Source organism: Terrapene carolina, unplaced genomic scaffold (assembly GCF_002925995.2).
Source record: "Terrapene carolina triunguis isolate 2854851 unplaced genomic scaffold, T_m_triunguis-2.0 Scaffold94, whole genome shotgun sequence".
Lineage (NCBI taxonomy): Eukaryota > Metazoa > Chordata > Testudines > Emydidae > Terrapene > Terrapene triunguis.
The window spans coordinates 3,674,286-3,690,176 of record NW_020664445.1 but is presented as its reverse complement, the minus strand read 5'-3'; the positions used below and the strand labels follow the sequence as shown (position 1 = coordinate 3,690,176).

Here is a 15,891-nt window from a genome sequence, read left to right as displayed (position 1 = left end):
GGAAAGAAACTTTCCCTTTGTCTGTTGCCCTCTCTGGGCTGAAGAGACAGGCAGCAGGAATGCTGTGTCAAGTTTGAACCAGATATAAAAACCATCGGATTACATCTAGAACTACTTTTAACAACCCAAATATGTAAGTAAATTAGGAATGTTTAGGAAGACGCGATTAGGTTTATTTCTGTTTATTTTTTAAGGCTTGTGAACTCCTCTGTGCGAACCCCAGATACTTTTGTTTGCTTGTAACCTTTAAGCTGAACCCCCAAGAAGCTATTTTGGGTGCTTAATTTTTGGAATTGCTCTTTTAAAATCTAGCATCTAGTTCCAGATGTATTTTCTTCCTTTTTGTTTTTAATAAAATTTACCTTTAAGAACACGATTGGATTTTTGATGTCCTAAGAAGTTTGTGCATGTTGTTTGATTAGCTGGTAGCAACAGCTAATTTCCTTTGTTTTCTTTCTCAGTTCTTCCCCGGAGGGGGGGTGAAAGAGCTTGAGGGTACCCCACAGGGAACCTATTCCTATTCCCAAGTGCTCCTTCCTGGGTCCAAAGGGGTTTTTTGCACTTGGGTGGTGGCAGAGTTTACCAAGCCAAGGTCAGAGAAAACCTGTAACCTTGGGAGTTTAATAAAAGCCTGGAGTGGCCAGTATTAATTTTTAAAATCCTTGCGGGCCCCCACCTTCGGCACTCGAAATGACAGAGTGGGGATTCAGCCTTGATACCTTTATTGTAATATTATACCTGCCAAGATCTTTGCTAGAGAAGACAGTGAGCTGGGACTCATTTTTTCTAATCCCAACTCTTCGCTACACTACAGGGATGGGAACTTACTGTATGTCTACACCGCAATTAAAAATCTGCAGCTGGCCCCTGGCAGTTGACTTGAACTTGCAGGGCTTGGGCTAAGGGACTGTTGCAGTGTAAACACGCAGGCTGGGGCTATAGTCTGAGCCAAAACATCTACACCATAATTAAACAGTCCCTTAGCATGAGCCCTGCAAGCCCGAGTCAGCTGGCATGGGCCAGCCACGGGTTTTTAATTGCAGTGTAGACATCCCCTTAAATTACAGCCCCAACAGCCAGATGACCACTCATCAAACCCCCTTGATTTAAGCCATGGGTTTTGTCACAAATCACCCATTTTGTCTAAAAGATCCCTCTGTGATTGAAGAGTACTGTTTTCTCTGCAATCCCACACAAAGATTTACTCTCAATCATTTTTATTTTACTTGATACAAAATATTAACATTACAAAAGGTGCATTTTATGTAAAATCAATCAAGGGCTATTACATTTTCTCATATGTTAATTCATGGCCACATATAGTACATGTCTTTTTGTATGTATCTTCTTCAATGTTTTCTTCGGGTCCGTACTTATGCTCGTGGGAACTTGTTCCTCTTTTCCACACACTGCTCCTAACAGCTCGACGGAGCTCTGATGAAAAATGTAAACAAAGTCTATGGTAAGTAAATGGTAGTTATTTTAAAAAAAGAGTCAGCACTAAGGATAAACACCTTTGGGAAGAGAACAAACAAAGGGGAGGGATAGCTCAGCAGTTTGAGCATTGGCCTGCTAAACCCAGGGTTGTGAGTTCAATCCTTGAGGGGGCTATTTAGGGAACTGGGGCAAAAATCTGTCTGGGGATTGGTCCTGCTTTGAGCAGAGGGTTGGACTAGATGACCTCCTGAGGTCCCTTCCAACCCTGATATTCTATGATTTCACAACAGATTAAGGGACAAGAAACTCAGTATTTAGGGAGACTCACATTACTTACGTATTCTGAGAGAATGTCTGTTGTTTCTGAAACATATCTAGAGCCAAATTCTGATTGCCTTATTCATGCAAGTATTGCCATTCAAGCCACACGGACTACTTGTATGAAGAGACTACAATAGCTCTGAAAGAGCATTCGGGTTAGTTATTCTTCCAAGTTTATTATTGAGGCTGTGTGGTATTTTTTTTGTAATAAAATAGACGAGGCTATGTGAAACTAAACATAGGAGTCCTCAAAGCTGCCAGGTGCCCAGGGTTTAATTTTGACTTTTTTGATTTACAAAACCAAGATGTGATCTCATATGCCAGACTTTGTTGTGAGTATTTGAGGCCCTATTACCTACCTATAAAGTTTGTTCCTGGAACTACTTAATTTGGTAAATTGGAGTTAAAAGGAGTAATTTTGTAAAATTCCTCATCACTCCTCAGTCCTGACCTATAATACCTCTTATCCACCTCAGGACCTCTGCATAAAGCCTCAAAATTAGAGATACTGTAAAGGAAACCCAAACATGCCAGTATAGCCTTTTTCTTATTATACTGCTATTAAGAAGCCTACATCACTATGGTCTCATTAAAATATATTTTCAAACTGGATCTCTGTTATTAACATCTTTCCCCTCGATATTAAACTGCAAGGTATTCAATTTATTTATCTAGAAAGACAATGCAGCCGAGTAAAAACTGCAGAGCTGAATGTTCTAAATATAGGGAAGGAAAGGCATGTTGTACCTTACAGATTAAGTTCAGCTTTCATATACAATCAATTCCCACTGATATTGCTGCATGCATACAAGTAATGGCAAAAATAGGCTCCTGGAGACAAAATACATGTTCTCATTCAAACAAAGTGAGGAAAAAGGTATTTGGATAGGCAGCTTTATGATATATTGTGGGTGTACATCAGGGAACATAAACAAGACAACAGTGGTACCAAACTATCAAAGTTGTGTCCATATTTCTAATGGTTATGAAAATTTTCATCTGGCCATATTATTAAAGTGTCAGTTTCCCACTACATCACTAGATGTGGAAATAAATATGAATACAAACAGACACTACTCTAGCTGAAGCTGTAGTAAAAAATTATTTACACTAACTCTCCATGTCCAGAAGCAAACAATTACTACCTGGTTTTATTTGATGGCCTATAAAAAAATAAACCTTAAAAAAAAAATCTTAGTTTAAATTCTAATCATTTACCTTTAACTTTTTTATCAAACCTTTTCTGTTTCATCTTTTCTCTATTATCTTGGCGGGTTTCTCTTGCTTCTTGCAACGCTTCTTCACTACCCCAAACTTCAAGCGAACGTTTTATTACCTACGGGATAGACCACAAGTGTATTCCTTTTTACCCTGAAATGATAAAGATAAGCTGCTCTAGTTTAGAACAGAACTCTCCTTTACACAATTTTATTGTGTTGCTATATCCCACCAACAATCCCTCTTCCACTACCTGGCTAGCTCCCTCTTTGCCTGTGACCCTTGTGATGGCAGTGTGTGGAGTGCACCCCCTGAAAGAGCTGAATTAGGCCAAGTGGGCCCAATCATCCAATTAAGCTGCACAGAGGGGAGACTTAGGCTATGTAGAGCAGGGGTGGGCAAACTACGTCCCGTGGGCTGGATTCGGCCCGCCAGCCGTTTTAAGCCGGACCTTGAGCTCCCGCTGGGGAGCGGCATCTGGGGCTTGCCCTGCTCCAGCACTCCAACCAGGGAGCAGGGTCGGGGGCCGCTCCACGTGGCTCCCGGAAGCTGCAGCGGCGGTGCCTGCCTGGCCGTGCCTCAGCATAGGAGCTGGAGAAGGGATGTGCCGCTGCTTTTGGGAGCCGCTTGTGGTAAGCGCCGCCCCGAGCCTCTCCTCATGCCCCAACCCTGATCCCCCTCCCGCCCTCTGAACCCCTCGGTCCCAGCCCAGAGCACCCTCCTACATCCCAATCTCCTTATTCCCAGCCCCAGCCCAGAGCCCGCACCCCCAACCAGAGCCCTCACCCCACCCCAGCCCAGAGACCTCTTCTGCACCCTGAACACCTCATTTCTGGCCCCACCTCTGAGCCCACACCCCCCAACCAGAGCCCCTCATCCCTTCCCGCACCCCAACCCCAATTTCGTGAGCATTCATGGCCTGCCATACAATTTCTATTCCCAGATGTGCCCTCGGGCCAGAAAGTTTGCCCACCCCTGATGTAGAGGGTGCTAATTAGAAGGAAGCTCACCTATAAAGCCAGGAGACTGGCAACAGGGAGGAACCCTGCAGTCGTTCTCCCTGCGGTAAGGGAGAAGGAAGGGGGAACAGGAATCTGTGAGGAAGGGTTTATCGAGTAGGCCTGAGAGAGATGGGTCTGACTAGAAGGCTGGGGGAAAAAAGAGTTTAAAGAAACATGGTAGGAAGTAGTTTAGGGAAGAGAGCAGTAGGCTTGGTGACAACCCGGACCTTAACTGCTTGCTATAGGGCCCTGGAATGAAACTCAGAATAGAGGGTGGGCCTGGGTTCCCATACCATCCACTGCGGATTGGTATTGCTAAAAGCAGTGAAGGGGAAGACTGCCTGAATCACTGTGGGAGTGACATAGTCAGGGAAGCATGCATGAGGGCTGCCTGATGCTGAATGTACAGAGAGATTTTTGAAAAACTCCTGTGGAAGGGGAAATCACAGTGTGACCTGACTGGAGGGCTGAGTCATGAAGCAGCTGTACTGTGACTCCATGAGCGGGAGGAGAGCAACAATAGTGGAAGACTGGAAAGGGGGCGCTGAACCTGGTGGAGCTAATCCCAGAATTGCCAGAAAGGGATGCCACCCAGCTGTGAGTAGAGCACCCTGTGACATTCCCACACATTAATAAAGCTTCCTTATAAAACAAAAGAGAAGTTACTTTGTTTGAAATGGATTTTCATGCATGGAAAACTAGTGTTACCTACTAATTAAGGGCCTAATCCAACTCTAATTGATTTCTCACACATCCACATTTAAGAATATTAAGGCATGAATTATATTTCTAAGGGAATCAAAATATTGATCCAACATATTTCAAGACAATTGTTTTCTTCTAAGATGTACATGTCTTTAAGCAACTTGATATTTTTCAAATGGGTTGCAAATGTTTTTACTCAAAGAACAGATCCATACAGATTCTGTGTCAGTAAAGAAAAGTTATTTTTTCCTCTGCAACATACTAGTTCAGTCAACAACTTATCACTAAACAACTTCCTTACTGAATAGGAGAAACTCAACCTTTCCCATTTATTTCAGGGACAATTGAAATTCTATCGCATGTACTGTACAACGTATTTAGTTTTGTTAAATGGTAAAGATTCTGGGTTCAGTACCACAATGATTAAATTATGGATGTTAGTGGTAATGTCATGAAAATGCAAAAAAGGACCATATATTTTGAAAAATTTACAAACATTTTCATACCTGTAATTTTAAATAAAGCTTCATGTCACCCCACTGTGAATTATGAGGGTTTTTCTTCAAAATAAATTTGAGCACCGGTTCTCTCTTATCTAAGTCACAGTCTTTAAGAAGGTACTCTTGCTTTGCCTCAGTCCTTGTTATAAGCTTATGCTTACCTTCAACATCTCTGAAACAGATTTTTTTTTTAAAGAGACAGGTGAAAAGCATTATGTAACAGGCTAATATTAAAGTTCAGTTATGTACTGTACAATGCACCTTACATCCCTACTGTAATGTGGGCCTTGATCTTGCAAACTTAGTCATGCGAGTAGTCTTCCTGAACTCCAATATCAACACACTAATTTAGAAACCCCTCTGGTTTGTTTGTTTTTGGTTTTTTTGGGGGGTGGGGGGAAAGGAGAATGGGCTCCTACCAGAATCACCTCAAAGCTTCTACCTGAGTTTTTCTCCTACCACAGGTTTTTCCTACAAGAGGGGATAATTGGATACTATATTTTCAAATCTTCATTGTTTCAAATACAAATTATACAGCCAAAGCAGTTTTCAAATGCAAGACATTTGGCATGCACAAGGAATAATAAAATAAAGCAAAAGGTTTAATAAAAAAGTGTTCATTTTTTATTGGATAAGTAATGAGACAATTGAACATTCTGGTTACACAAGGTACTAGTGAGCATCTGAAAAATTTATTTCACTTGTCTTGATCCAAAGTATCACATGAATCTCTTTATCATATGCCCAAATGATTACATAAATTAAATCCTTATCAGGGAGATAATTTTAATATATTCCCCAATTTGCTACAAATATATAGATATATTGAAATTTTAAAAATTGCCATATGTCAGTGGGAAAAAAAACAGTGGATTCAGTCAGATTCAATCAGATGATGTCTACAAGATCCAATAAATAAATAAACACATCAAAAAGTATTTATTCAATATTCAGTTTTCAACATTTAAAAGACATACTTAGGGCTAACTCAGTTGACCATCCCCATCACAGATCTACTCCAACTTACAGAAGCTATAAAAAGTCTTGTTTAATTTGACTATTTAAATAGCTGAACACTTTTTCTACCACAGTGGTTTTTTAAAAATAGATCTTTGCATGGCTGATCTGTTATTTACTAATTTCACTTATTTGAACATATGTAATAATCTTGATGGGATAATAATCTCCATTACCATATTTAAACAATGCAATATGAATGCTGTAAAGTAAAGAGACTAAACATTTCTAACATACTATGTATTTTTTTCACATCATGCACTAAGAGGCATGTGTGAAAGATGTGGTTCTTTTGCACTTCCACTGTGAAAAACACAAACTTATTCAATTCTATTCATATAATTTTCCAACTGACAATATCTTATTCAACAACATTCCTCTGATAGGTCTTTAATGTAAATGTGTTTTTACAACAGAACTGTATAAATCATTAAAATCAAATTTTTATTTTAGTAAAATAATAGTTAAGTTAATTTAATAATTTACCAAACAGTTTTTGCCCATTATTTACAATACCTGCAATTATCGCATGTTGCCCAATCAAAGTGCTGCATGAGATATGAGTCCATGAATTGTTTGCCACATTCTTCACAAATAAGGTAATCAAATTCTAGTACAGGTCCTAATGGAAGGGAACAAATAATTTGAGTTAGGTAAAGTATTTAGGGTTGATCTTACTAGAGCTTAACATTAATTTACAATGTGGCTTTTATATCGTATATTTAATATGCACTATTCATGTTTTCCCTTCTGAAGAGTTTTCTAAAATTCTGTAGTACAAACTAAGACTATGATCTTGCAATTGGATCCTTGCAGATGGACCTCTGTCTGTCTGGAGTCCCACTGAAGCCATTTTATCTTTCAAAATAACAAGTAACAGATCCCAAGAATAAAAGTTCTAAAAAGGAGTTCTCCGATTTCAACATTCGAAGTGTATGCATGTGTGCACGTGCACACTCACAGCTTGCAAGAAGGGGTTCTGGTTTAGATTGTTACAGATAGGTCAGATATGGGAAGTGTTCCCTTAACATGGCACCAGGTTAGAGTGGGAGAACATAAAGTTAACCATACAGTAATTTCAATACATTTCTATTTGCTTCAGGCCAAATGAGGAGCTTTATATTTTAGATTTTTTTTTTTTAAACCCTAGAAGTGTTGACATTCAAGTATCAGACAATTCTAATTATAGTCTCAGATCTATAGCAGACCTAACCTGGCAAAAATTAAATGTTATCCCAATTTACATTTTATAGTGGAAAGTGTAGGTGCTCAGCATGTCTCAAAATCAAGTTCTAGCATTAGGCTGTGTAATTATTAAACCATACTCCCACTAATTAGTAACAGTATAAAGCTATTTTTATTAGGACAATAATACAATGAAGTTACCAGTGGTTGAACAGCAATGGCGGAAGTGTAGATGCCCATATCCCAACTATTGAAATTTTAAATATTGGAGCATCTGGGGCAGCACGACTGACAGCTAAGATTCAGTGGCAAAGCCCTGTAGGTGATTACTTGCCCTGCAGCTGATTCAGAATGGAATGAAGCAAGAAGAGATAACAAAGGAAGAAGTTGGTTTTGCTGGAGGTTTTTATTCATTAATTTAGATGTGGGGAGGGAGAAAATGCAGGTAGGGCTGAAGGACATGCATGGGATCCTCCCCAGAAAAGTGTGGGGAAATGATGCAATCTGGAAGCATTTTAACAGCCAAGAAAATAGCACCCATCCCACCCTTCTTCACTTTTGTCATTTAGTTTCATTCCCCGCCCGTTAGCCTACCTTCTATCGGGGGACTTGGCCCTTCCCTATTGCTCCTGCCACTTCCTCATGCCTGAATCCATCATTCTTGAGTCAGCACCCTTTCTGTGACTGACAAGAAGTGCTGTTAACTATGTAATGGGACACAATGCTGACTTCACTCCTAAGCAAGTACTCCCACAAGTATCAACTGCCAGAATGGTACTACTGGACACCATGGATCAGATCGTCAGCTGTAATAAATTGGTACAGCCCCATTGTTGACTAACATATGCTGGTTAGTATATAAATATTATTGAGATTATGTATTATCTGCACCATATATATATTAGTATGCAAGACACACCAATAACATTAAGCACAAATATTATAACAGTGATATTACCTAAACTGGCCTATACCATAATCCTCTTCACTTATGTAAGTATCCCATAACACCTTGCATTAGCTGAAGTAAGCCTTGGCTTGAGTAAATAGGAAAACTGTTAGTATCTGGACATACAATTATTTCCTCATAGCAGCAGGAAAGGAGTTACCCACACAAACCTAAGAGGTGTCTTTATGCCCCTTAGTACCTGGAATGCATACGGTCAGAACAAAAGATAAAAGGCTACACCATGGTACCAGAAACAAACAAGGTAGAAAGCTAATTAATTAAATCCAGTTTCAAACCTTTTATACAGCAGGGGACTGTTGCATCAGTATTTGTTACTAGAGAATGAGGAATCAGAATATACTAGGTAAAAATTGTAAGCACCCAGAAGAGTATAGACTGTACAGATTCTGTTACTTAGGATCCTCACCTTCCCCCATCAGACATTTATTTATCTTAAATTAAGTGTCTGTCTGGTTAATTATTGAAAAATACATGACCATTTTCACTACCAACAAGTAGCTTTCCATACATTACGTATAACGCTTACGTATAATAAGCCACATTTTTCACACAAATGTATTTCAGGTTTCTCTGAAGCCATTGCTGACTTTTCATAATTCCTGTTCAGCTAGCATGCCACAAAATGGAGCAGCTTATTCATTTTAGTAGTGTGTTCATATTAACTATAAATGACCAGTATAGCCATTTTCTGCAAAATTAATCATGTTACCTGGCTGATGGACAATTTTCTCAACTTTGTGTTCCTCCTCTTCCTCCTCTTCCAAAAAGAACCCTCCGCCTGTGTCAATTATCTTTGGAGGTGCTTTAACTTTAGCACTTCCTGAAAAAACAAACAAGAGAAGTCAACAAATTTAAAGGCTAAAAGAATTGCATGCATCAATGTAAATGCAAAATTATTTGCAAAACTAATTTACAAAATGTGGCCTTCACATCCAACATTCATGAGCTAGCATGGAGATCTTTCTGCTTTCAAAATACACTGTCAGTACTACTCCTAGATCTAGGAGGCCAGGACATGCAGGGTACGTGGAGAATCATTCAACTCCAAGGGCAGGTTTCTAACAACTGAAGGGAATTCATTTGTTGTACAAAGGAAAATACACATGCCATAGGTTGCACTATATCTGTTACTGCAGAGCAAGGAAAACAACAAAAGAACCAAACTTGGTGGAAGGCTGTTCTTGAAAGCTATACCTAAGGCTAAGATTATGGCATGAAGGTCACAATTTCCGTGACTTCCAGAGATCTGTGACATTTTCCGCTTCAGCCCTCCCCCGCAGCTCCCAGCCACCGGGGTCGGCGAGGGAACCCCGGAGCTCCAAGCCACCAAACCTGCAGCTCTGAGCCACCACAGGTGGCAGGGGTTCCTTGCAGCTGAGCCACCATGGACAGCAGTTGCTGGCAGGGTGGATTTGATTTAAATCACTAGTCAGGAAGACTCAATTTAATCATGGATTTCTACATAAAAGTGCATTCTTGTTGGTTGTTATAACCTTAATACATATTCTTCGCTACTCAGAGGTAGATGTAGGTTTCATTTTTAGAAGGTACACACTATACATTTTTGAAGTGGTTTATTTTGAAAACTTTTCAGATTAGTTTTACAGCTATATCAGGAAATGAATGATTGTTTGGTTATTTCATTTACCAAAGGTAATTGAAACAGATATTTATGAAGTCATTGGGAGGTGAATTATCTCCAATTCAACAGGTTAATCATTAATATTTGGAGGATTTTCTTGCCATGCTGTATTAGGAGGAGATCACCACCAGACAGACATTTAAATTGTTTTATTTAACTAAAACAACAACGTTATGTATTCTGGATTTTTTTCTTCAAGAGCAAACATATAATATTTTAACAAAACAAACATATGAATGTTTGAATTTAGTTAAACATTCAAGTTTTTTAAAATCAGGATTGCTTTTGTAAAAATTGTTTTTAACTAAAATAGTTAAATGAAATATTTTTTAAAAAAACACAAAAATTAAATCGACTATGTCAGCCAGGTCAACATGAGAAACTTAAAATATTGGTTTCTGCAGCTAACTCAGTCGTCTTCACCTTCATTTTCTTGTTTGTTCATAATCTGGAAAAGAAAAACAAGCTTTCCTGCTTTTTCAGGTCCCAAATGATTTCTCAATTTGGAATGAATTAGTCCAAAGGAAGAAAATATTCTTTCTACACCAGCAGAAGAAGCTACTGCTGTTAAAAGTGAGATTATCACTTCAACAGTCTCTGAATCCAAGTGCTTAAGTGAATTCCGCCAGTTCACTGGTGTCACTTTCTTTAAAATATCATCAGCAAACAAATATTTCTTGAATGGTTCACCCTTAGCTTTGAAGTTTATTATAGTTGGCATTCTGGAGGGATGATTGCTGGATGTCCATGTCATAGCCTACTCCTCTTCTTCAGCAGTTAAGGTTTGACCCTGGTACCGAGTATTGAGAATATTTGCAAGAAAATGAGCTGGAGGTATTGCTTGTCCCATTCGTTTTTTTAATGCTTGTAATTTAACTCTGTCATTGCATATTTCTCTTTTTAAGATCTCACTCTGTTCCTTCCAAATTTCAACAGCATCAGCAATAAAACAGCTATTTCCCTGCATTTTGTTCAAGGCTACAGAAATAGGCTTCAGGGTACTCAGCATGCGTTCAACATTTCTCTTAAGCCCAATGTTGAGAATTTTGGCTGTGACAGTGCCATCTATTTCTTCACGATTTTGTTCACAAACTGTCATCAGATTAGGCCAGTTCTTGATATACAGCCCACTACTGAGTTCCATCGCACGTCTTGTGAGAGAGTTAGCTTGGTTCCTCCCACTTTTTTCAGAGCAGCTGCTGCAAAGTGGTTGTTACGGAAGTATTTTGCAATTTCAACAACATTAGCCTTTATTTCTGGAACACTGAAGTCTTTGGCTAGGAGGTGCATCAAATGAGCACCGCAACCGTATGTTATTAGCTTGGGACTCTCTTCAAAATCTTCTTTTTATTATCTTGGATACATTTGCAGCATTGTCTGTGACCAAGCTGCGTACTAGACATTTGAATTTTTGTTCACAGTTTGTTATAGCTTTTACTGCTACTTCTTGTAAGTATTCTGTTGTGTGTACATTTCCTGATGTATCAATTGTTTCTGTAAGAAAGACATTCCCTTCTTCTGTTGTCACACAAGCACATACAACAGGATCATTATGGACATTGCTCCACCCATCAAGACTCAGTTAACAATTTCACCCTCTAGACCTTTTGCACACTGCTCAATTTCTCTTTCGTACACTTTATCCAGCAATTTGCCTGCGACATCTGCTCTGTTGGGAGGACTGTGTCCTGGTCTTAATGACTGAACCATGTTAATGAAGTGTGGGTTCTCAATCATACAGAAAGGAAAGTTTGTTGCATAAACAAACCGGGTAATTTTTTCATCAATTACCTCTTTTTGTAATCTGCTGGTTCTTATCACAAACTTATCTATGGTTGTTTTTGGATGATGGAGATTTTTTTTTCTTTTTGCTACAGGTGATATACTGTGGCTATGTGACATACGTGATGTGACTGAAACACTATCATTGGCAGATAACTCTGAAACTATAGAAAATGATGGTGATCTTGAAGGTAGATAGTCTTCAGAATCCTGTATGTTGAGGATGGATTCTCCTAAACAAAATAAGTCAGTGCAGTTATTTAATTATTATTACCATACCGCTCATTTAGTATTACTCATTGCATTCACTGAAACTCAGCACTACTTTAAAGGTGACATTATAAAAGGAAGTTCTGCCTATTTCAGCTACTTATTTTTTATCACAACTGCATCTGAAATGATAGTACCATAGAGTAACAACTATATTTTTGCTCAAACATAAGAATTCAAGAATAGTCCAGAAGGAAGACAGGCAGTCCTTACGAAAGAAATATGAAATAAAAAAAAGTTTACCAACCTGAAGATCCTGCATGTTCAGACATGTTCCTTTCATCATCTTTAACGCAGCTTCCTCCTGAGAAGGAACACTTCTCATGATGTTATTTCATTCGGGCAACCAGGCCTTGTATTTCTTTGTTGCACTGTTTGGATTTTGCACATATGCCTGCCTTACCCACCAGAGGAACTTCATTCAAATATTCCCAAACTGGGTCTCTTTTACGGCCTGCTGCCATTACAGGTTTTCCCTTCTAGTGAGAGAATGGTATGGTAGATCTCAAACCTCAAGACTTACGGAATATGCTGCTCAAAAATTTTCACTTTTGTTTCTACTGCCTGTCCCTCCTTTCTCACATTTATCCCCAGACTTCTTCTCCTTGTCCAGATCTATTCCGCCCCCAACAATCTTCTATTCATTGAACTTTTTGAAACTTCGCACTTTTAGAGAGAGGTAAGGGATTGACTCTGTGTACACAAATTTGCAGAGGGACAATAGAGTTGAGGTCTGCTATTTCTCACCTCTATATATTATTTATTTATTTAAAAACGTTTTTGCTGTTAACAAGCATGTTATCTCTGGAGACACAAATCCACAGTTTAAGAACTGCAAAACTAAGCATCTCTGATGGTATCTTTTAGACTGTGCACTGAGTTCAATTGGGTAGATAGAAAGATTAACCTAAATAATCTATACAGAAGCCCCTGGAACCCCATAAAATTGAGTCCCTAATCCATGAACTATTGGAACTCATTTACAAAACTTTTCTTAAACATTACATGAATATATTGTCTCATACTATAGAATTAGAATTTATAATCCCTATTCCATGATGAGATATCTTTGAGCTATAATGTATCTTAATTAAAACTATCTTTATATAGGTTTTTTCCTCAAAAAGCATTTTATCAAAAAAATCCGATTTAAATAAAAAAATCCGATTTTTTTTTTTAAATCATTGATTTTTATCCACCCTGGTTGCTGGACCTCCCTCTTCCTCCTGCAGCTGGGCTAGGGCTCTCATACCCCATCAGCCCCATTTTGTCACGGTTATTTTTAGTAAAAGTCAGGGACAGGTCAAGGGCTTCTGTGAATTTTTGTTTACTGCCCGTGACCAGTCCCTGACTTTTACTAAAAATAATCGTGACAAAATCTTAACCTTAGCTATACCTAATGCCTGTGACGCATGGGTCCAGAGATTATAAAACGCATGCTTTTACCTAAATTAAATGAAACAAACAGAGAGGTGTGTGTTAGAAAGCAGAAATCTAATATAGCACTTTTCTATACTTGGGAGCCAGAGTGCAAAAGCTTTAGAACAAGGTGAAGCTGAAAAGCCTTTTGAAAGAAGTCAATTCTACAGCAAAATAAATGCACGTTGAACTATGTGATCATATAAGAAGATTTAACATTTGCCAGATGGACTTTTCCTATTTGTCAACTATATAACAGAAAACCCATGAAGCTCATAAAGCACAAGTTGCCACAACAAATGAATGTTTGGGCTTTTTAAAAAACAAATGAACAAAAAACAACAACAACAAAACAACAAACTGGACACCTTTGTTCTCCAAAACATTTTAAGTTAGTGTAAATTATGCCTGTAAATTCTTGTTGTATTCTGTGATCCAAATAAAAAGATAATGCTACTTTTAAAAATATATTTTAAATGACATGGTAAACTCATATTTCTGAAGTATTTTCACAAATGGGAAAAAACAGATTACGAAAGGTTCATAGAATGAGTATGAATAATCAGTTTTATACAGGCTTGGCCATAATAAGATAATCATTTTTATTCATTTTTCTTAGTTTTAATCAATTAAATTCTCAGTCGTAAGCATTACTTTCTTAGAAGCCTGTTTGCCCTGCCAACTTTGGCCTTTTCCATTTGTCAACCATTCGTATTTCCCGTCCCATGATTCATTGCTTCTTAGAATAGAAGCCAATATGACTCAGTACTACTAACATCTATATCAGTTGGCTTTACCTTGCAGGTTGTTTTAACATAAGAATGGCCATACTGGGTCAGACCAAAGGTCCATCTAGCCCAGTATCCTGTCGTCCAACAGTGGCCGTGACCAGGTGCCCCAGAGGGAATGAACAAAATAGGGATAAGAGATAGCTCAGTGGTTTGAGGATTGGCCTGCTAAACCCAGAGTTGAGACCTCAATCCTTAAGAGGGCCATTTAGGGATCTGGGGCAAAAATCTGTCTGGGGATTGGTCCTGTTTTGAGCAGGGGGTTGGACTAGATGACCTGAGGTCCCTTCCAAACCTAATATTCTATGAATCACCAAGTGATTCATCAAGTTTTGTTTAACTGCACAATGCACTAACTTGTAATTCTGGGCAGGCCCGAGAGCTTCCAGCATGCCATGCACCATTCAGATCAGAGTGGAGACTACCAGGATGGAGCAAGGCATGCTGGGACCCAGCTGGTGCCTTTGCAATGGCTACGGTAACCATTTTCATTTACACAGTACAAGGACCTGCGCTTGGTGACTGTGGTGCACTCCAGGTGACGCTGCCTACTGTGGGCCAACACCACAGGCACCAGGACAGTCTGGCCCTCAGTTCACACAGCCTGGAAACAGGCCAAGAAGAGGTCAGGGGTCAGAGCAAACCTTCGCTGGGGGCGGCAGGGTAGGGCCGGGCGGCCAACCGGGCCTGTCGCAGCATCAGCGCCCGCTGGCGATTCCGCTCGATCTTTGCCCGCATTGCCGCAGAGAGCGGGGGTGTCTCCCCAGCAGGCCCCGTGCCCTCCATGGCCAGTGACCTACAGTCAGGAAAGGGGAGACGTCAGCGCCTACCACCAGCCGCCCATAGAGCCCTGGCCCTCCCTGGGGGCCTCCTCACACAATGGGCCCAGGACACCCCTCCTTCAGCCCCCCTCATGCCCAGCAGCCCCCTCCTCTCCGCTCCAGTCCCAACAGCCCCCTCCCCATCGCTCCCCATCCCAGCAGCCCCCTCCCCATCGCTCCCGTCCCAGCAGCCCCCTCCCCACTCCCCGGGCCGACCATGCCTCCAGAGTCCCCGCCCCACAACACTCGACCAGCTCGCGCACATCACCTGGCGGGGGGGCAGGGAGCGCGCACCCCCCGGGCTCAGGCCGCGGCCACCAACAGCACCTTTCCCGAAGCGACGAGCCGCTGCTGCGCATGCGCCAAAAGGAAGGGGGCGGGCAATGCCTGGCGCGCGCAGCGCTAGGGCCGGGCAGCCGAGAGGCGCGCGGCGTCTTCTTCTCTTGGCGGCCTTCACCTCTGGCGGCGCTAGGCGGCACGGGAGAGGCCTCGCTCCCCCTCCTGCCTGCGGGCTCCCTGCCTCTCCCTCCGCCCCCCCAGTCCGGGGAACCCCTCCCGGCCCCGCTTCCCTCCCAGACACCACTTGGGGAGACCTACCTCCAGCCCCCCCCTTCCGTCTCCCCTCAACCGCGCAGCGAGCCACCCACCCCCCGCTTTCTCCTCCCCTACTGCTCCGTGGGGCCCTCCCACCTTCCCCACAGCACACACTTCCTACTACCCCCCCCGTGGCCCCCTCCCCCACACCTCACATGGAGACCCCACCCCCTTCCTACTACCCCCCCGGCCCCCTTCCCCACACCTCACATGGAGACCCC

General features: G+C 41.0%; 1 protein-coding gene across 5 annotated transcripts; it reads right to left on the bottom strand.

Annotated features, from left to right (window-relative positions):
* Positions 1-1,200: 1,200 nt before the first annotated feature.
* Positions 1,201-15,433, bottom strand: XPA (XPA, DNA damage recognition and repair factor). 5 transcript variants are annotated; one of them, XM_026650847.1, is made up of 7 exons: positions 15,345-15,433; positions 14,900-15,051; positions 9,064-9,174; positions 6,716-6,821; positions 5,189-5,354; positions 2,977-3,094; positions 1,201-1,434 (listed from the first exon to the last, which is right to left on the bottom strand). In XM_026650847.1, the coding sequence occupies exons 2-7, from the start codon at positions 15,039-15,041 to the stop codon at positions 1,286-1,288; spliced, it is 792 nt and encodes a 263-aa protein (XP_026506632.1). In that variant the 5' UTR covers positions 15,042-15,051; positions 15,345-15,433; the 3' UTR covers positions 1,201-1,285. The 5 variants fall into 5 exon arrangements, with proteins under 5 accessions (XP_026506632.1, XP_029767181.1, XP_026506634.1 ...); XM_029911321.1 differs by lacking the exon at positions 1,201-1,434 and adding an exon at positions 3,987-4,124 and having other exon boundaries at positions 3,004-3,129; XM_026650849.1 differs by lacking the exon at positions 1,201-1,434 and having other exon boundaries at positions 3,004-3,129; positions 5,344-5,354.
* Positions 15,434-15,891: the final 458 nt, after the last annotated feature.